Source organism: Chrysochloris asiatica, unplaced genomic scaffold, assembly GCF_000296735.1.
Source record: "Chrysochloris asiatica unplaced genomic scaffold, ChrAsi1.0 scaffold00017, whole genome shotgun sequence".
NCBI classification, from domain to species: Eukaryota; Metazoa; Chordata; class Mammalia; order Afrosoricida; family Chrysochloridae; genus Chrysochloris; species Chrysochloris asiatica.
Window position 1 is genome coordinate 6,468,996 of NW_006408535.1, and position 21,638 is coordinate 6,490,633.

A 21,638-nucleotide genomic window follows, 5' to 3' on the forward strand; every position below is an offset into this window, starting at 1 on the left:
AGGTTAATACACTGGTCTGCAAGGTTGGTATAAACTACAAGGTCAGTGGTTCAAGCTCACCAGCTGCAATGAGTCAGAACTGACTCAACAGCATTTAACAACAAATATATATATATATTTGTGTGTGTGTGTGTGTGTGTTTGTTAGGTGCCATCAAGTTGGTACCAACTCATAGCAACCCTATGCACAACAGAACTGAACAAAACACTGCCTGATCTTGGGCCAACTTCACAATCATTGTCCCGCTTGAGCCCATTAATGCTGCCACTATGCCAATCCATCTCGTTGGGGGTGTTCCTCTTTTTCTCCTCCAACCCTCCACTTTGCTAACCATGATATCCTTCTTCAGTGACTGGTCCTCATATAAAGAGAAGCCTTACATGTAGGATTCTATGGAAACAGAAACATTAATAGAATTCTCACAGAAGTAATTTGCAGCCTCTTCTTTACATAGTTGTTGTTGTTAAGTGGTATCAAGTTGATTCTATACTTAGTAAAATGGTTACAATTATTACAAAGGATAAAAAAGTCCAACTTACCATTTCTTTAAGAATTACAATTGGTGAAAATGCAGAATTCATGACATCATAAACATCAATTTGAAATAAAAATTTCAGAATCTGGAACTCGAAAGCACCTTCTGTTGATTTACAAATTTTTAAAAAATTAATTGACATTTGATATTATAATACAACTTTCTAATCTAATTTATTCCTTAATTGTCATATGAAAGAACAAATCATCTGCTTCTTACCTTTTTGAGAAGACAAAGAGTTGTCAGTTGAAAATATTTGACTGTTTACCAGAGCATTTTCCACAAATCCATTTTCTACCTGAGTATGCTCTTCAGTTATTAGTAGTGTTTTGGATTTTTCATCTTCAAAAGATGGAGTTTTGAAATGAACGTCTTCATGATTTCTCATTGGTACCTCTATTTTAGAGACAATATCTATAAATAAATAAAATTTTTGTGTGTGTTTTAATACTTGCTGTGTTGTGGGCTTCTCTTTAGTTTTCTAGGCAAATACTGGTGGGGAACTGTAGGATAACTACTGGACTACTAACCACAAGGTTGGCAGTTCAAACCCGTCAGCTGCTCCTTGGAAACCTTATACAGGGTCTCTATGAGTTGAAACTGACTAGATGGCCCTTATTAGCAACAATAACCACATGGTCATATGATACTTCATTAAAAAGCATATGGTAACATCTTGCTGATGTAACCAATGACCACAAACTTAGTTACTTAAACAATACAAATGCATTCTCTTACAGTTCTGGAGATCAAAATCCTAAAATCAAGGTGTTGGCAGAGTTTTGCTCCCTCTAAAGGCTCTCAAAGGAGAATCCATTTCCTTGCCTTTTCTGCCTTTTGAGACCACCTGCATTCCTTTGCTTATAGACCTATCACCCATCTTCAGAGAGAGCACTTCCAGCTCTGTCTCCTCCCCTGACACTCCTGTCTTCTCCCCTGACACTCCTGTCTTCTCTTTGAAGAAAATCTCTAATTATATTGTGTCTACTAGGAAAATCTAGGATCAATTCCTCATCTCAACCTCTTTAATTGCATTTTCAGTGTCCCTTATTTTGTGTAAGGTAGCATAGTAACAGGATCTGGGGATTAAGATATGAACATCTTTAGGGGGCTAGTAATTCAGCGTACCACAGAGACTGTCCTTATTTCTTCACAAAGGAAGAATCACAAGACCTGTGCACAATTCTATTCTCTATAATGCCTTTTGGCCTAAAAACTAAAAAAAAAAAAATCAAACTTCTTAATTGCCATCATAGTACATTGCTACAATTAATAAAAATAATAACTATCAACCCTTTTATACTATATAATTACTAACAATTAGATAATCAGATAACTTTGGGATTTCATCTCTGTTATATAAATTGATTATATCTATAATATCTAAATGCCATTAAAGAATATTTATCCTTACTTTTCAAGAAAATCAATGAGATGTGTTTCTTATTGTACATGTTAGAAAACCAAAAAGAGTCAAAATGACCAAAATAATTTAAAATATTAAATTATTTTAATTGTTAGTGGTAGTGGTAGTTAATTATATTTATTATAAAAAGATGAAAACTTTTTTGATTATTTGCACAAAGATAATATCAGAATTTAGAGAAAATAATTTCCAAATTCTAAAACCTAGTTCTCTGAATCACTGAAATCTATAATACATATTTGCTAATGGTGGTGATGGTGGTGGTGGTAGTGATGGTTGTGTGAACACAGCAACCCTATATATGGTTTCTGAGGCTGTAAATCTCTATGGGGGCAGAAAGCCTCATCTTTCTCCAGCAGAATGACTGGTAGATTATAACTGCCGACCTTGTGGTTAGCAGCCAAACTCATAACCCACTAAACTGCCAGGGCTCCTTATATTTGCTAATTTGTTGCTGTTGTTGCTACGTGCCGTCAAGTCTGTTATGACCCATAGGGACCCTGTATAGGGTTTCCAAGGAACAGCAGGTGAGCTCAGACCACTGACCTAGCAGTTTAAACCAACTTTGCAGTCCAGTACATTAACCCACAGCACCACACCCAGGATCATTCAGGCCCACTGCTAAATAAATCAGATTAGTTATTTGTATAGAAAGGTCTCAATTACTCTTAGGATATTTGAAACAACTTTGAAAATGAAAATATGTTAATCAAATGTCAGTCATTATTGAACTTGTTCTATTCTCCAGAACTTCACTAATTTCAATGTCCAACCTTTGTCACCTGTTTCATCACATGTCCAGTATTTTTATTATTCTACTTTATTCTACTCTATTATCCAGGGAGTATAATAAAAGAAACAATGAATGGTGTCTTTCTTAGATTCCACAATTGAATACTTCCTTTTATCAAGTGAAAACTTTAGCAGTAGACGTGATTTAGCAAATTTCTTATGAGTTAGTATTGACAGGATGTTTTGTATTTTAAAGCACATTATTTTATTTACTAATCTTGTAAATGATTAGCATGCTCAAATGATAACTTAAAAGTTAGAGATTCAAGTCCAACCAGAAGTGTCTCAGAAGAAAACCTAGTGATCTACTTTTCAAAACTCAGTCACTGAAAACCTGTAGGCACAGTCTTATTCTGATACTTAGGGTGATACTTAGTTGAAATTGACTTGAACACACTGTTTTGGGTTTTTTGTTTTTTGTTTTTTGATAAAACAAAAATAGATAATGCAAGTCCAAAATATATTTTTCATCCCATTATTTGTTGTTTTAAGAATGATGAAGTTTTTAAGAACCATTCGATTATTTGAGGGAGCCCTGGTAGTGCTGTAGGATAAGCACTGGACTGGTAACTGTAAGGTCAGTAGTTTAAACCCACCAGCTACTTGATGGGAGTAGACTTTCTACTCCCATAAAGATTTACAGCCCCAGAACCCTCACAAGGTTGTTGTGAGTTGGAATTGAGTCAGTGGCAGTGGGTTGATTGGTTGGTTGGTATCAAGCTATCTTAGAAAAGGTTCACAGCATGAATGACATTTTGTATGTTTGCTTAAGCTCAGTAGAGGACAAATAGTGAAATTATAAGTACAGGTAGTCCCCAGGTTATGAACATCCAATTTACATACATCCTATAATTAGGACCCCACCTCCATAAAATTTTGAGATATAAACATTGTAATAAAAAACAGCTACTTTGTGATGCATACCAAAACATTATTATTACTAGATTGTCATGTAAAGAAGTTTTAGTATATGTGGAAATGTTTCTGTAACTTTTGATGCATAGAAAAGTATAGTACATACTAAGACAAACATCTGACTTGTTGATGTTAGATACAAACTGTACCTAACTTTTCTAATTTATATGCAAATTTGATTTAGGAACTCCTTCATAATCCAGGGACTGCCTGTATAGTACAAAAATAACAACTACAAGATATCCTCATTCAGTTGTTAGTAAAACACATACTGCCATGGGCATACACAAAGGTGCCCTGGTGGTGCAATAGTTAAGCACTTAGCTACTAAAGGAAAGGCTGGCAGTTTGAATCCACCCAGCAGTGCTGTGGGAGAAAAACCTGGGAATGTGCCCCAGTAAAGTTTATAGCTTAGAAAATCCTATGGTGTCACCATGAGTTGAAAATCAACTCAGTGGCAACTAACAAGTATGCACAGCTAGATGCTTATTTTTCCTTTCAGACCCAATAGAAGCATGTTGTTGCTGTTGTTTAGTGCCATGGAATTGGTTCTGATTTATAACAGCCCTGTATAGGGCTTATGAGGAGCAGCTTGCAGTTCAAACCAAACTTGAGGTTGAGTGCTTATCCTCTGGAGCCACATAAGATGGTAGAATTGATACTAACTCGTATTTTGAATTTTATTTCCATGCTATGAATACGTCTGACAAAGGCAAAACTTCACATGATGCTAATGTTTCCCTCATTTGGTAAACTCATGAAATTTACAGATTGCTTCAGTAAAATGACTAAGTCAGAAATTGCTGAAAGGGAACTCAAACTACAACTGTTATCATTCTGCCTTTTTTTTTTTTTTTTTAACAGAAATCAGGTAAATTAACCTTGTCAGCTAAAAGTTCACATTATCCAACTGAGAATATGATCATGATTTTAGTGGAAAATGTTTAATTTTTCTCAATGAAAGAAAGCTAATAGACTTAAAAATTCCTGAATTTCAGCTTTTATGCTAAATACTAATTTTTAATGAAATGTAATCTTAACTCAAATTTTAACAAAAAAGATATATACCTCTCTTTAGAGTCTTAATTTTGAAAAGATTTATTCTCCAAAATTAACTTTTAAAATTCAAATCTGAAGCATGCACAGGTCAAAATTAGTTACAGTAGAATTACTGCATCGTATACTTATATCTGTGCTATGCAAAAATAGCCATCCATTTATTTTTAAATATTTTACTTCCATTTTAATCACAGTTTAAACTGATAATCTGATAGAATTGACAAAGCAGAGTTCAAAAGTTTGGGGGTAAAACGTTAGAGCTACTCCTACCCTAAAGAACAATAAATCCAATATCTAAGAAAGCCATGGCATCTACTTCTCTGTCAGTCACTGTTTCATACATGATAGAAAAGTATCAGTGCAGTCCTGAAAAGCACTATTGAAAGTCACAAGTTAGTCAGTGTCTAATTTTGTCCTCTGAATTTATTATTCTTAACGATACTTTGATGCTGCCATTCATGTAGCATTGCTTGAAAGAGGAAAGTCCCAACTGAGCAAACACATGTTGTTGTTGTTAAGTGCCATCAAGTCAGATCAAGAAAACACATATTGATTGTGCATCAAAAGACTTCACCAAAAGAGTTAAAAGGGAACCCACAGAATGGGGGAAAATCTTTTGCAATGACACATCGGACAAGGGACTAATATATAAAATATATGCGAAACTACAACACCACTACAAGAAAAAGAAAGATAACCCAACTAAAAAATGGACACAGGACATGAATAGACACTTCACCAAAGAGGAGATCCGGGCAGCCAACAAACATATGAAGAAATTTTCACGATCACTAGCCATTAGAGAGATGCAAATCAAAATAACAATGAGATATCATCTCATACCAACAATAACAGCAAAAATTAAAAAAAAAAAAAAAAAGTAGAGGACAATAAATACTGGCGAGGATGCAGAGAGGCTGGGACCCTCCTACATTGCTGGTGAGATTGCAAAATGGTCCAACCACTCTGGAAAGCAATATGGTGCTTCCTCAGAAGGTTGGAAATAGAAATACCTTATGATCCAGCAATTTCTCTACTTGGTATGCAATAGCAAAAAAGATGGAGACAGTCTAAGTGCCCATCATTGGAAAAATGGGTAAACAAACTATGTTACATATAAACAATGGAATATTATGCTACCTTGAAGAATAATAAGGAAGCTGCAAGCCACCGCATGACATGGATGAACCTTGAGGACATTATGGTGAGTAAAATTAGTCAGTCACAAGAGGAGAAATGCTGCATAGGACCATTATTGCAAAAGATTAAGAAAAAGAACCCACCCTAAAAAGGGGGGAAAAAAATCTTTGCTGATCCCCGGGATGTATGGGGTGGGGTGAGGGGAGGGAGGGGAAAATGGAGCACAGAGTAGGGAATAGACACAGGGTAACTTGGGTGCTGGTGGGGGTGGCAATACACAAGAAGGGGTAAGGGGATGGAAGAACAAGGCAGATGAGAGAACAGTTAGGCAGGTTTGCATGAATTAAGTGGGACAGAGGTAAATAATGATGTATGCACAACCTTGGAACAACAGGGCTCTGGGATACAGGGATTGAGGCACTGTTTGAATGGGTAAAAGAGGAGAAATAATGTTAAGATGCTTGACTGTCTTTTGAATCTTGGTTTCCCTTGTCTACCAACAGACACTTGCTGGGGAGAGAAAGGAATAGCCAGTAACATCACAATAGAGAGTTTGTAAGTCCGTCTTCAGCCTACAACTGATTGGAACACCTAGAAGGGGGCTACAACATGCCCAGTGCTTCCTGTGGAGCCTTTGCCTTGCACAAGTTCATAAGTGGAATCCTGAACCCCCACCCAGAATCTTCTGAGGTGGGAACTTTCCACTTGAAAGGACAAGCAGACTAGCCTGGAGCTGCTAGAACAGAAGATACTTCTAAAAAGAAAGAATGGCAAGAAAAATCAAAATAACAGCAGTCTGATAGAGTACTACAAGAACAAGCAAGCTGTTCACCTGGCAGCCATCAAGGCAAGTAGTCAAAGCAAAGACTAAAACTCAAGGGGAGTACACCAGCAGGCATGTGATCTGGCTGGTGACCATGTTGGTCACAGATAAGGAAAAGTGGGGGGAAACAGCAATGGAATTGTGAGCTAAGTCTGACCATGTTCAATAGACTCCTGTGAACCTGGGTTGAGACCCGGTTGGCCAGCAGTATGGCAAGACCCAGGGACTCCTGCACCCAGAGACAGTGACATTACCACAGAGGACTAGAGGACAGAGTGAAGCGTGCAGCTGATGTGAAGTGAGGGGAGATGCACAAGAACACCCATACTTGCAGATAGTACCCACTTGACCTAACTTAAATGGCTGGATGATCTGAACTTGACTAGAAGAAGCAAGAAGAGGAAAAAAAGACTAATCTGCTACAATTTGAGGACCTATACTTTAGCATAGTGGTTATCAATCAGGCTGTGAACGGCAAGGTCAGCAGTTCAAAACTACCAGCTGTTCCGCAGAAGAAAGATGAAGTTTTCTGCTCCCATAAAGATTTACAGCCTCGGAAACCCTGTACAGGGTTGCTATGAGTTGGAACTGACTCCATGGCACATAACCACTACTACCACTTATGGATGTAGTAGCTCAAAAGAAGAACAAATCTTTACAGTGAGGATCATTCTATCCCCTCGGTGCACAGGGTTGACAGGGATGGGCAATTTAGACATTGGTTACACAAAATGGTAGTGGGGGGCGGGGGAAGTACAAAGGCAAGAAGTGACTGGCTTACAAGCTTTCAAGAGGGAGCCTAGTTCCAGAGGGTACAGGGCAAGGTAGAATCTCCACTGAGTGGTTTCCAATCTGTTGGGACAGGGCTGATGAAAGGCGATGGGGATAAGAATCTTGTGGCATAATAGTGAATAATCGCTATCAGGACTGAATGTGAGGGTCAGAAATGTAAATGGAGATGTTTTGTAACAAAAGGAGAGGAGTGGTTGACTTTGCAGTCCAGGAGCAGAGGTTCCTAGAACCATCAAGTGAGAAGTACGGACCCTTCTCAGAGAAGCGGGACCCTCAGAGTGTGGGACCCTACTCAGAGAAGCAGTGACACCAGAGATGGAGGCAGAGATGATGACATGGAGAGATAGAGCAGCTGGGGATTCTGGACTCAGGAAGGTAGAGGGGCTGTGGGCTGATGGCTGGGGGGCAGGCTTGCGGGGTGTATCCTTTGGTTGTTTGATGATGCATGGAGGGGATTGTAATCATAGCAATGAAACGAAATAAGATGAATGTAAAGCTGGTGTTCTCCCATGTAAACTATCACATAATTCACAATAAAAAATATATATATATAAAGAAAATAAAACACATATTGGTAACTTAATAATACCAACTGTAGACATTAAAATTTTAAATGAGCAATTAAATCAGATGTCTCAATACAATGGGAATGTTATAAACAGAGGGATCAAATAATGATCTAAATCAACGTTTAATGTCATTAAGGAAAAACAGGCTTATTCAACAATGAATTATACTCTACATTATATATAGCTATGTTTATTCTTTTAAAATATTATTTCAAACTTCATTTGAAACAAATATATGATAGTAAATCCAAAAGTATTGCTAGTAGGATCTCAGATTTATATATGCAAAGATTTATTCCAAAGAAAATATGTTAAATATGTATGTCTCTGATCAGTGAATGGTTGCTGACTAGTTGAATCAGTGATACACTTATTTTAGTCTTGTTAAGATGCCTTCAAAAAAAAAAAAAAGGTGTAATCAAGACAGTGGTTTTCAAAGCGGTCTGCTAGGCAAGTGAAACTCAAAGCAGAGAGATCAACGCAGAAGGCTATGCTAACTGTTTTTCAGATTCCTAAGGGTCGCTATGGGTCGGAACCAACTCGACGGCACTTAACAACAACAACAACAAGGGATCATTTTGATAGATTTTCTCAAGGACACAGGATGATCACTTGGGCTTATTATGAGGATGTTTTAAGAAAACAGAAAGCTGCTTTGATGTGGAAAAACAAAACAGGAAAGTTGCAGTGAGAAAAAAACAAACATTTTTTGCCATCACAAGAATGCACCTGATCATTCTTTGAGGGTAGCAAGGGCTGTCATACAAGAATTTCATAGGAAACATTATCCCATACATCCTATAGCCTTGATCTTGCCCTTTAGGCTTCCTTTCAAAGAATACTTATGATCTTAGTCTCTCAAGGATGCCCAAACTGTCATTTAGGTATTGTGTAAATTAAAGAGCACAAAATTCTTTGGCAAGGGTTAGAGAGATGGAAATACTGACTTCAGAAGTGTATCAAACTAGATGGAGGAGATGTCAAGAAATGTTAGCTTCACATTTTCATGTATTTGTTTAATAAAGCTTTCGATGATTTTTATAGCTATAAGTTTGTTTTTTTTTTTACTTAACCTGGTACTAACAAAAAAAAATATTCCATCTAGCACTTTAATTTTTAATAACAGAGCTAAAATAAATGATCATTTAGAAACCAAGGCTATTTTGAATTACTGTGGTTTCCCTTAGCTCAATAGTTATTAGGGAAAGGAGTAAATGAGCTTAAAATACTTATCTACCAGATTAAGAAGTCAATCTAAAATAGATTAATCACAGCAGGGCAGAACAAAGTTGTTTGTTTTTTCTTGTTGTTTTTTTAAGAAAACTAGAGGTAAATACTAGAAGGAATTGTTTTTAATAAAGAAAGAAAGAAAAAAAAAAAGAACAAGGACAGGGGTGGGAGTAAAGATGAGCAGAACAAAGAGAAATTGTTTTTGTTTAAAAAAAAAAAAATTCAAGACCCAAACACTATTTACATCTTTAACCTATTTATATAAAATACTTAGATACAATACAAATTATTTAAAAATACCCTACCATATTCTTGGAGTCCTGGTGTTGTGCTGGACTGCAAGGTCGGTTTGAACTGCCACTCCTGGGATATCCTATAAAGGGTCACTATGGGTCGGAACCAACTCAACGGCACTTAACAACAACAACAACAACATCATATTCTTAGGAGTCCTAGTGTGGTGCTGTGGGTTAATGTGCTGGACTGAAAAGTCGATTTGAACAGTAAGGTTGGAGTTCAAGCTCATCAGCCACTCCTCGGAAACCCTACAGGGTCACTGTGGATCGGAACTGACCCAATGGCACTTAACAACATCATCATCATCATCATCTTGGAGTCCTGGTGGGGTGCTGTAGGATAAGCACTTGACTGAAAGTTTGGTTTGAACCACAAGGTTGGCAGTTCAAACTCACCAGCCACTCTCGGAAACCCTATACAAAGTTGCTATGAGTTAGAACCTACTGAACTGGCACTTAATAGCAGTAACCATCTTATTAGAACATCAGCATATCTCTAATCATTCTTTTCCCCTTGGGATTTTATTTTATAATATTAAAGTCTAAGTTCTTGAGTAAAACAAATTGTTGCTGATTTTTTAACATTTTAAGAAACATGGATCCTTCAAATTCTTTCATCAAATTTGTACTTTTACAAATAAATTAAAACATTTAACAGGTATTCTTATACCAACCTGACGGACTGTATCTGCTTTCAGACATCATAGATTCCATATTATCCATGGGATCATTTTCAACTGAAAATTCTTCAGTTTCATCATCTTCAATTAGATTGTCTTCATCCAGTAGCTGCTTGGGATGTGATAGTTCTGTTTTCTTTGCAATACTCTGGAAGTTCCAAGAATTGTCAAAATTATATAAGAACTTTTTAAAATATGGTAAGTTATCAGAATCATCTATTTGCTGTAAGACTTCTTTTTGGTCTGTTTGATCTTCAGTTTCCAAAACTTTTATTATTTCTCTTTCTTGTTCCTTATCAGGGCCAAATTCATTTGCTAGAGGGTGCTCATGTTTATTGTCTCTACCTCCTTCTTCAGTTTTTCTATCATATGATACAGTCTGATCTTCCTTGGCGTATGCAAAGCCTAACATACCAAAACCAAAATCAAACCAATTTGACTTGAGAATGGAGCTATCATTAGTAATTGGGTCTTTTTTTTCTAACATTTCTGTACATGGAACTGTAGGTTCTTCATCAGATGATAGGGGATTGGTAACATCTTGTAGTGGTTGATTACCTTCTTTGGACAATAATTCAATCTCTGAATCCTCATTTCCAAAACCTAAGTAATTTGTAAATCCACCACCAAACCAGCCAGTGGCTTGAGGTTTCAGATTGTGGTCAAATTCTGATGCAGGTTCTTGCTTGTGTTCTGTTTGAGGCTCATCATTATGTAATTCCTCTAAGTCATTCTCTTTTACCACTACTATTTTTCTACTTTGTAATGAGTTTCCTTGCAGAGGTTCATTAACTAATTCAATGAGTTTTCCTTCAGCTCGTTCCCTTCTTAATCCAAACCACCCTTTCACTTCAGGTACTGCTAAAGATGGTGGGGCATGATCCACTTCTGAAATTTGATTTTGGACTTCTTCATCAACAATATCCTGTTCTACACTTCTAGCTTCTACTTCTTCCCAGTCTGTTAATTCGGTGGTACTTCTGATCTCATCTGCTAGAAACTGGTCTTCTAGCAAAGTGCTTTCAGAAGTTACATAAAATTCAGATTCTATGTGAAAATCACTTTCATATTCTCTAGATTTTTGGTCTTCATCTTCGTCATATGGATGTGTAGTTCCATAGCTATCACTGTTTAGTTCACTATCTTCATTTTCAAATATGTAACTTACTCCAAGAAGACAAAGAAAGTCAGACTCCTAAAAAAAAGAAACATTATGATTGACATAAATGTACTGAAATTCCTTGTTTCTCCCTAAATCAGTTAAAATGGATTATTGTGGTTTTCTTAAGACCACACAATTAGCTCAGCAGTAAAGCAAAAAACAAAATCACATCTTCCAGTCGCAAACACTTTTTCCCCCAAGGCTTAATGATATAAATTTAAATTTAAATCTGTTTGCATTATGGTTTCTTTGTTATCAGATAGCTGAAGAACTTGAGAAGCAGAGACAATCAATGCTTTGAGCATGTTCTACAAATAACTCTGAGGAAAATGCATACATGTCCACAAACGTTATATCTCCTAAGTCCCTTATGCAGAGCAGACACATTCATTTGTGTGAAGATTTGCCGCAGAGAATTTTCAGAGCACATAGTCACATGGATAAATGCATTCACAGCTCAGACAGACCAGACACTCTTGTGGCATGAAGGTCTGGTTAGAATTTGTACTCAAATATTTAGACTCTTTTATTGAGGTCTGTTAGCGGAGGTAGGGATCCAATTGTTGATCTCATTTAACAATTAAATCATCATAAACGTGGCAAGGGCTTTTTTTTTTTAAAGCTGAAGGTTAAAAACAGTAATGCACTTTAGATATCACCATTATGAAATGAGAATAAAGATCACATTTTAAAAAATTAACTTAAATGAAATGCAGATGGGGCTCTTGTGATACAATAGTGAATAATTGTTATCAGGACTGATTGTGAGGGTTGGAAATGTAAAGGTAGACGTTTTATAGCAAGGAGGGGAGTGATTAACTTTTCAGTCTAGGAGTGGAGGTCCCTAGGACCATCAAGGGAGAAGAGCAGAGAGAGGGACCCTACCAGAGAAGCAGTGATGCCTTAAATGGAGGCAGAGATGATGACGTGGAGCGATGGAGCAGCTGGAGACTTTAGATCCAGAGAGGGAGAGTGACTGTGTGATGAAGACTTGGGGGGTATGAGGGAAGGATTGCAGGGTATACCCTTTGGTTGGTTGATGATGCATGGAGGGGATTGTAACCATGGCAATGAGACGATATATGATGGAATGAATGTAAAACTAATGTTCTCCCATGTAAACTATCATATAAATCACAATAAAACATTTAAGAAAAAAAATTAACAATTACAATTTTACCACTTTTTTATTCTGCAGTATAGTAGGTGATTAACAACAGACTCTGGAATCAAATCCCCTGGGCTCAAATCTCAAGCCTTCTACCTACTAGTTTTGTGACCCTGGGTGAATTTTCTATTCCTGAGTTTCCTCATCTATGAAATGGCAATAATGATAGTACACATCTCACAAGGTTCTTGTGAGAATTAAATGAGTCAATACTTAGAATAGTAACTGTCTCTAGTAAACACTAGGCCACTGTAGTCCAAGGTTACACCTCCTCAGAAGGCTTAATCCTTTTGCCTTTATTCCAGACAATTCTGAAGGGTCATCCGAGCTTCAGAGCTCCTTATGAGATGCACTACAACTGCATCACAGTTGAACAGTTCTTTCTGTCTAATCCTATTGTTTGTTTCCTTATAGGAGCTAGTTCCAAGAGTACTCCCTAGTAAGATTTGGAAGCAAAGGGCAGTCTCAGAATCCATTTCCCAGGAAACCAGAACATAGGTTTTGGGACTTCTGCATGCTTACTAGGTGTCTGGCCCTTTGTAAGGAGTCTACAGTAAATAGGGAAAAAAAGTAATTATAAATTGTGTAAGTTGTTCTTGTTAAGTGCCATCAAAGTTAGTTCTGACTCATATCAACCCTGTTTACAGCTCCAGAGAATGACTAGTAGGGTTAAACCACAGTCCAGTGTTTATCCTACAGTGCCACACAAAGTTGTAGGAATAAATACCAACCAGATGCATTTATTCCCAGTTCCATGGGAACATGCTGTAACAGTTGGTTTCCCTTGGAAACCCTATGGGACTGTTCTATTATACAGTCTTATTAGGTTGCTGCTATGGAAGGTATGGAGTAAACAGGAAACTATGGTGGTCATGGTTGTGTACCATTGAGTCAATTTTGGCTCACAGTGACCCTGTATAGAGTTTCTGAGGCTGCAAATATTTATGGGAGCAGAAAGTCTCATCTTTATCCTGAGAAGTGGCTGGTGAATTCGAACTGCCAATTTTGTAGTTAGCAGCCCAACTCCTAAACCACTACAATACCAGGGCTCCTATGATAGAGATGCAATCATTACTTTGGAATCATCATGGAAGGCTCTCTAAGATAGTGATGTCTATGCTGTGACCTAAAGGATCAGAAGGGGCTAGTCAAGTGGAAAACAGCATGCCAACTAAAGGGAACAGCCTGTTTGAGTCTCTGGACTGGAAAAGAGCTTGGCATGTTCTAACAATAGTCACAAGGTCAGTGTGGCTATGAGTGTCATGAGTGAGGGAAGAGTGGCACTAGACTGAGTCAGCAAGGGGACCAGGAGTAGATCATACAGGACCTGTGAGGCCACAGTAAGGAGTCTGGGTTTTATTCTATTCAAGGGTTTTAACCAAGGAAAGACATGATCTGATTTTTTGTTTATGTTTTTACAAGATTTGTTGCTGTTTGAAGACGTGTTGGAAGAAGGCAGTGTTGAGACAAGGAGACCAGTTGTTGTTGTTAAGTGCTGTCAAGTTGGTTCTGACACATAGCAACTCTGAAAAGGGCTTCCAAGGAGCAGCTGGTGGGTTTGAATTGCCGACCTTGTGGTTCGCAGTCCAGTGCTGATCCTACAGGAGTCCTAGGAGACCAGCTGTTGTTGTTCAATGCTGTGGAGTCAGTTCCAACTCATAGTGATCCTGTATAGTGACTGGAGACCAGTTAGAAGGCTATTATAGAATTCTAATCATGCGATAAAGGAGCATAGTGGAGCAGGACTGCTAAATGCAAGGCCAGCATTTCAAATCTATAGTCGCTCTGTGAGGAGAAAGATGTAGCTGTCTGCTCTCATAAAGATTTACAGTCTTGGAAACTGTATACAGGCTTGATATGAGTCAGAACTGACTCATACACAAGTGGCACACAACTGCCAACAATCAAGAGATGATGGTGCCTTGGATTAGAGCTCTGGTAAGAGTGACAATGGAGAGAAGACAATATATATGTATTGAAGACAGACATATTTTGGAGTTATAGAACTGACAGACCAATTATTATACAGTAAATAGACTGTTAATCCCAGAATTTTAGGAGAAAAGCCAGATAAAAATTTGTTCAACTAGGTAGAATTACTTCACACTGACCTCATTTACGGTAAATTGGCTTAACTTGGAATCTGAATTAAGTAGGTTAATCAAGTACACATATTGAAATGTCCACTTCTGATTCCCCTTTTCACTATCAAGTCCAGCATAAGAAGCTCAACATTAATTATCAAGCTCAAGAAAAATTCAAACATCAAAAGAAGTTGTTCAGATATAAAATATCTAGAGAGTGTGGTGGGGGTGGGTGGGGGGCAAGATGGTCCCAATAGGACCAAAACATTAGTAATAATATATAATACTTATATGTTGTGCTATTGTTAAGTGCCATTGAGTCAATTCCAACTCCTAGTAACCCTATATAGGGTTTCTCAGACTATAAATGTTACATAGCGCTTACATGTATTTACTTATTTGTTTGATGTAGTACATGAATTTACTTATTTACTTAATAAATTTACGAGGCAGCTCCCTAACTTTACAGCTAAGGAAACTGAGGCACACAAGGCCACATAACTAGAAAGTGGGTAAGGCAGGTCTGGAACTCAGACAGCCCACCTCCAGAATCCATTCTCTTATCCACTACGCTTTATTTTCTGTTAATTGTTCAGAAAACAAAATCCTTACCTGTCACCAATTTTGTCTTAGCCAAGAAATTTTAAGATCAAATAATAACTGAAAATGAGTTTACTTACTTTAGTTGCTACTTGAACTTCCTCTGATATGAACACCTCTTCAACTTGGACTGCATCTCTGGGAAAATATCCAAAATCTTTTCCTTTCTATCAAAATGAAGAAAAAATATGATTGAGGAAAAGAGATCAAAACAATGACTACTAAGCCTAATTTTTGTCCCATGTTCTTGGCTTTCATTTACTTCAAATCACAAGTATTAGTTGACTTTCAATTGTCCTCTAGAAGAAAGTGAGTAAAATCACATGCCTCTTGCTCTTCCAAAAAACAGCATTAAGGACACAAAGAGCCAAGTTCTAAAATGTCACTTTCTTAAACTCCAGAAGAAAAACCTTCGTACATATGCAGTTTCTTCCTTTTACTGTCTCTTTATGAGCCTCTGTGTGGACCACAGATTTGCACTGATAGGTCGTAGGCTTCAATAGGTAAGGCAATGACAGTAGTAGCCAAGCTAGATGAAACTATCACATACTCAACATTTTCAAGGTATCAAAATCAGCTAAAAGGCTTAAACTCTAAATGGGCCACAGCTGGGTTCATCAGTATAGTTACAGCCCACAAACCCTTCAGGGAGAATTTGGCTCCATTTAACTTCTCTGGAACAACATTGGTAACAGAAATACTCCACTTAGGTACATGTAGAATGTCCACCACAAGAGTGAGGGCTGCACACAGTCACTCACAGGTCCATTTCATATTCCTGTCAAAGTTTTAAAAAATAACAACAACGCACATTCCTTTGGCCCAGAATCATTACCCTTAAATTATGTTTCTTGGAGCTCCCTGGTTGCTGTAACTATTTGGAAATTACCTGTGGGTGGACTCCACAAGATAATTCTTATCTGCATGGACTAAACACCTAATGTCCCTAAATGAGTGTTTCTGAAACTTCACCCCTCCTCCACATTTTAAACACTGCTGTGACTAACTATACTTTTCATACAGAGTAAAAAAGGAAGAATGCTGTGTTTACCTCAAATGGCACCAGTAGTGTCATTTTTCTTAGAGCTGCATTGGAAACTTCCATTGAAGACATATACTAGCATATATAAGGCACCTCTAAGCAATAAGACAGTCAGAAGCTTAAGAGGTCAGGAAAACAACCCTGGCCAATGACAGTCAGAGATCATACAGCTATACTGGGAAAAAGCAGGGTTTCAAAGAGAATCTGCTCTTTCAGTGACCACAGTAGCCATACAAAAGAGAGATCGGATATATATATATGCAATATGAAATGATGTATCTATTACTCTAGGCATACTTGTTCAGCTTGGGATTAATATCATGTATCACAGCATCAGATACAAACCTATCTGCAACTGAAAAAAATTAATCATTAATTTTCCTATATTGTATCTTCAGATGACTCAGTCTTTTAGGAATTTCAACATACTAGGACTTTGGATTAATAAAAGGTTCTCCCAGTTGTTGTTGTTGTTGTTTTCTATGACAGATTCATACACCAGCTTCCTACGGTACTAACCTTTCTGAGAATCACTTCAATAACAACTCAGCCCTTTATTTGCTCAGAAAGATATGTCATTTAAACTGAGTAAGTAACATTTAAGACTAGATACTTACACTTCCTGCCCACAAATCTTCCCTTTCTCCTGCAAGTTTAACATAAACAGATATCTCTTCTCCCTTAGTGAAGTTCAGGTATCGACAGTCAGGTCCTCTGTAATCTTGTGTGGCTAAGACTCTGCTTATTAAAGCTATGTAAACAAGTAAAGAAAACATATACTGTAAATTAAAATGTCAATTATAATTTTCTTCTAGCTTTAGCTCCTCAAACCCATCCTATATATTTCCAAATACTGACCTCCTTATATCATGTATGGCCTTAAAAACCTACATAGACTTCTTGTCACATATAGTATCAAGTCTAAGCTCTTAGTTTGGTATTCAAGGCTGTCCTATATAAAAGTGTCTCCTCTTTTACACATCTCAGGGCTACAGTCAGGCTCACCTATCTATCATCTCTAGAATATGCTATATTCTAGTTTGTACGGTAGGGAAGGTAATGATGATTAGTTCGCTTCCTGGTACCTACTGTATTCTGACTCAATTATTATTATTATTAAGTAATCTTATCTCAGTCTAACAAATGAGGCTTTAACTAACTAAGGCTAAGAGAGTTGTTTACACAACTGATGAATAAAATTACTCCATTCTCATGGACTATCTTGTTACTCAACATTTTGCATCTATGACAACTTTGAAAAATTTCTCAGAAGGCAGCCCTCATTGTCTGGACCCCACATGGGGGTCACCTTTGGGACCCATCCAGATGATATCCTGGAGGCCCCAGTGATGGCTGGACCACACCAGGAGCAGTAGCCAACGAACTCGAGACACCTTCTCCTATTTGTCTTCAATGTCTTGTTCTAGAGACAGAAGATGCAGGGCAACAGCAGGATGACAAGAGGTCACAGGTGAACAAGGAGAAGGCCAAACGTGGACCCAGAGAGGCTTGGGAGGTCAATAGGGGGAGTTGGAAAGTTGGCACATAACAACAACAGCAGCAACAACATCACAGGGCCAAGGTGAAGGAGGACAAGTGGAGTCCCTACCCAGGGTGGGCACCAGGAAGTAGCAGGTGACAGGCAATGCCCCACCACCACCACCATCACTCCCAACCGTCGAAGGCTCCATGGTGGTCAAGAAGTTCCCCCTACCAATACCACATGCATTGGGAAAGCACCAGGGATTCAAGCGCAGAGTAAGGGAGGGAGAAGTGCACTGGTGTTTAAAAGGGTGTGACCCTGATACTCACATAACACCAATTTCACATAACAACCTGGTCTTTGAAACCCAACCCATGTTTATAAGTAAGGAATGGGTATAGTGTAGACAGATTTTTTCTATAGCAACATTCACTTTCCTTATTCTGAGGGCTTACTTCTGCTCTTTCTTAAGTCTAGAAACACTTCCATCACTCTTCATGGTCCATCCAAGTCTTACTCTATGTGACATCCCTAATCATTCCCGCCAATTCTGATTGCTCTTTCTCTGAATTTCAGTATTACCTTTTATTTTTACTACATCATGTCACTATTTAGCTGTTTCATGTTTTGTCATCATTCACTAGAATAAAAATTCATTGAGGGTAAGAGCCTTATTTTGCATTTCATTTTATTCATCTTAGATGCAAACCACCCATCCTTAATATCAGCACATAGTTATTGTTGTTGTTATGTTGTCATTGAGTCAGTTCTAACGCATAGTGACCCTGTAGAGAGTTTCCAAGAAGTGACTGGTGGATTTGAGATGCTAGCGTTGCAGTTAGCAGTCCAATGCTTATCCTACAGTGCCACACCAGCAAATAGTAGGACTTTAATTATTATGAAAGAACCATAACCAAATATGCAGAGTTAATACATAAGATAATATGTGTCTTATTAACTATTATTATGTATAAAATATTTTTATAAAGTCACACAATTAAAATAACATTCTGTTATAAATTTGAATGTTCCAGTAATTATCATAAAACATAGTATAGTATATATTTTTGCAATTGTGATATAACATTTATGTGTAAGAACTACTTGTAGTAATAAAGAATTTGAGAAGTCATGCTTTTAGATATAGTAGCCTAAAAATAGAGAGTATTGATTTCTAGGAGTAAATTTCACAAACTCAGTATAATAAGTGTGTCTATATTTTGAAATGAAACTTACATCAAGGCTACCTATAAAATAAAATAAACATCTGTTCTCTCTTTAAAAAAAAATTATAAAGTAAACCTTCTCTCTATATTAAATCATACCAAAAGAACAATCTTCCTCAACAATTTCATTTTAAGATTATTTATATTTATACTAATAATACATCACATTTTTAAATTGCATGTTGCACATTTGAAATAATTCTTACATATTGGAGATACAAAATTTATTTAAAGCATCTTTAATATATTGAGATGCAATTTATATTACAATGCTACCAACTCATAGCAGTCCTGCATACGATTTCAGAGGCGGTAAATCTTTACAGGAGCAGAAAGCCTCATCTTTCTTCTGCGGAACAGCTGATTGTTTCAGACTGCTGCCCAACTCGTAACCACTACACTACCAGAGCTCCATATATATTCCTAATATTGATTTCCAGGGACCCTGGTGGTACAGCGGTTAAGACTAAGCTGCTAATCAAAATGCTAACATTTCAAACCCACCAGCAACTGTGCAGGAGATTAGACCTAGAGATCAGCTTCCATAAAGATTTCAGTATAGGAAATCCTCTGGGGCATTCTACTCTGCCCAAAAGAGACACTATGGGTCCAAATATGCTCAACAGCGCACAACAACAACAATACTGATATCATTATTTTTACAAAATAAGTGAATTCAGAATTTATTACTATGCAATCAAGTTTAGACACAATAATGATGGTTTGGAATAAAAACATGTTTTGAGAACAGGAAAATTCTGATTGTGAAATAGAAACTAAAAACTAAGGACTTTATAAGTAAAGTACTATCACCAGCCTGTTCATACCAATCGATTACATTTCTTTTTAAAGAACAGTAAAAGGGCTAATTAATTTGCTTATTATTATTTTTATGGAACAATTTCATTATGTTTACTGACATTTATATATCGGGCTAATCTTTTCCCCTTTCTATAATTATATTAAATACGATAAATGTTTTTTTTTTTTCTAGCATCTTCTCTTTATTCTGAGCTATACTTTTTGAATGAAAATATTTTTCAACGATATTAATACTTATTCTTATGCACATCCACAATTTAAATGTATGTCATTTCAGAGCCTCAACTTAAAAGGAAGAAAAAAGTAAACTTACTTTCACATTCCAAGTCACCACATTTTTTAAGGTCTGCCAACCATTTTGTACTCTCCAGACTTTTTGTCAAAGTAAGAACCAGAAGAAGGATTCTGTGAACTCCAAGATCCACCATGCTGAAATGAAGAACCGGGAATCCAAAATTCTATTTTAAATGATTTTTTAGGTTGTAGATATGCAAACCAAGACAGAAGATACCCAATTCTCTTCACTGACTATAAGAAAAAAATATTTTGAGTTGTTTTGCCCTTTTTTAAATTCCTTGATAATTACATTTTCTCTCTGTTTTTAGTCTTAACTAGAGGGAGAAATACTCGCTGTTCTCAATCTGCAGTGTCAGGTATCCAGATAATACATAAGAGTTTAATAATTAACAGAGTTTTAGTTGGACTAATGTCTTTACAAAGATGGCCCACGTAAAGCTGTTTCACTTAAAGGCGCCTTGCACACAGCAGGCTACGTCTTAAGCAGGCCTCCACAAAAATGAACTCTCTTCCTACTGAAGTCTTAGGAAAGTCAGTTAACAAGTAAAATTTGAGTATGCCCTTCATGCAAATACCAGCATCAGTGGAGAAACTTGTATGTGGTTATTTGTAGAAACAGCAATCATTTACGTTAAAGCCCAGTTTCTGAAATACCATGTTAAAAGTTATTTGAAAAAGTACCACCACTTTTGTATTTAAAAACTCTTCAGTGTTACTATGAAGCTGAAACATGTGTTTCCTTAAGAATAATAGTTAAAATGTATTAAATACTAACTTTCAGATATTGTTTTTAAGTGCTAAAGTACTGTTTTAAGTGGATTTCATTTAACCCTCATACTATCATCTCCAGTTTTTCATCTGAGGAAACTGAAGCACATAGAAATTGGTTAAGTCACCTGCTCAATGTCATTCAGTGAGTTGTTGTTGTTGTTAGGTGCCATTGAATCAGCTCTGATTCATTTGAACTTATGCACAACTGAACGAAACACTGCCCGATCCTGCACCATCCTCAAAATTGTTATGCTTGAGCCCATTGCTGCTGCCACTGTGTCAACATACTTGGTTAGGAGTCTTACAGTGACTCTGGGTATACCTTCCAATTTCTTTTGATCCTTTCTGCATCATTCAATATTTTGCCTATGGAATCCTCCAATGTTGCCACCAGAGGCTTGAATTTTTTCTTAATTTCTTTCATCTTGAGAATTGCTGAATGTGTTCTTTCCCTTTGGTTTTCTAACTCCAGATCTTTGCACATTTCATTATAATACTTGACTTTGTCTTCTCACACAGCCCCTTGAAAATTTCTGTTCAGCTTTCTTTCTTCCATTTGCTTTAGCATCTCTACAAATTTCAGAATCTCTTCTGACATCCATTTTGGAATTTTATTTCCTCCTTGTCTTTTAATGACCTTTTTACTTTCTTCCTCTATAATTTTCTTAATGTCATCTCACAGCTCTTCTGATCTTTGGTCATTAGTGTGCAAGGTATGAAATCTGT

General features: G+C 37.0%; 1 protein-coding gene across 1 annotated transcript in view; it reads right to left on the bottom strand.

Annotated features, from left to right (window-relative positions):
* The window catches only part of MIA2 (melanoma inhibitory activity 2), a 33,291-nt gene extending 13,019 nt beyond the window's left edge, over positions 1-20,272 (bottom strand). The window contains exons 1-6 of the mRNA XM_006835496.1: positions 20,158-20,272; positions 16,931-17,064; positions 15,352-15,438; positions 10,252-11,452; positions 755-949; positions 491-640 (exon numbers count right to left, since the gene is read on the bottom strand). Coding sequence (XP_006835559.1) covers positions 491-640; positions 755-949; positions 10,252-11,452; positions 15,352-15,438; positions 16,931-17,064; positions 20,158-20,272 — 1,882 coding nt within the window. The remainder of the gene's footprint in view (positions 1-490; positions 641-754; positions 950-10,251; positions 11,453-15,351; positions 15,439-16,930; positions 17,065-20,157) is intronic.
* Between the last annotated feature and the right edge of the window lie 1,366 nt (positions 20,273-21,638).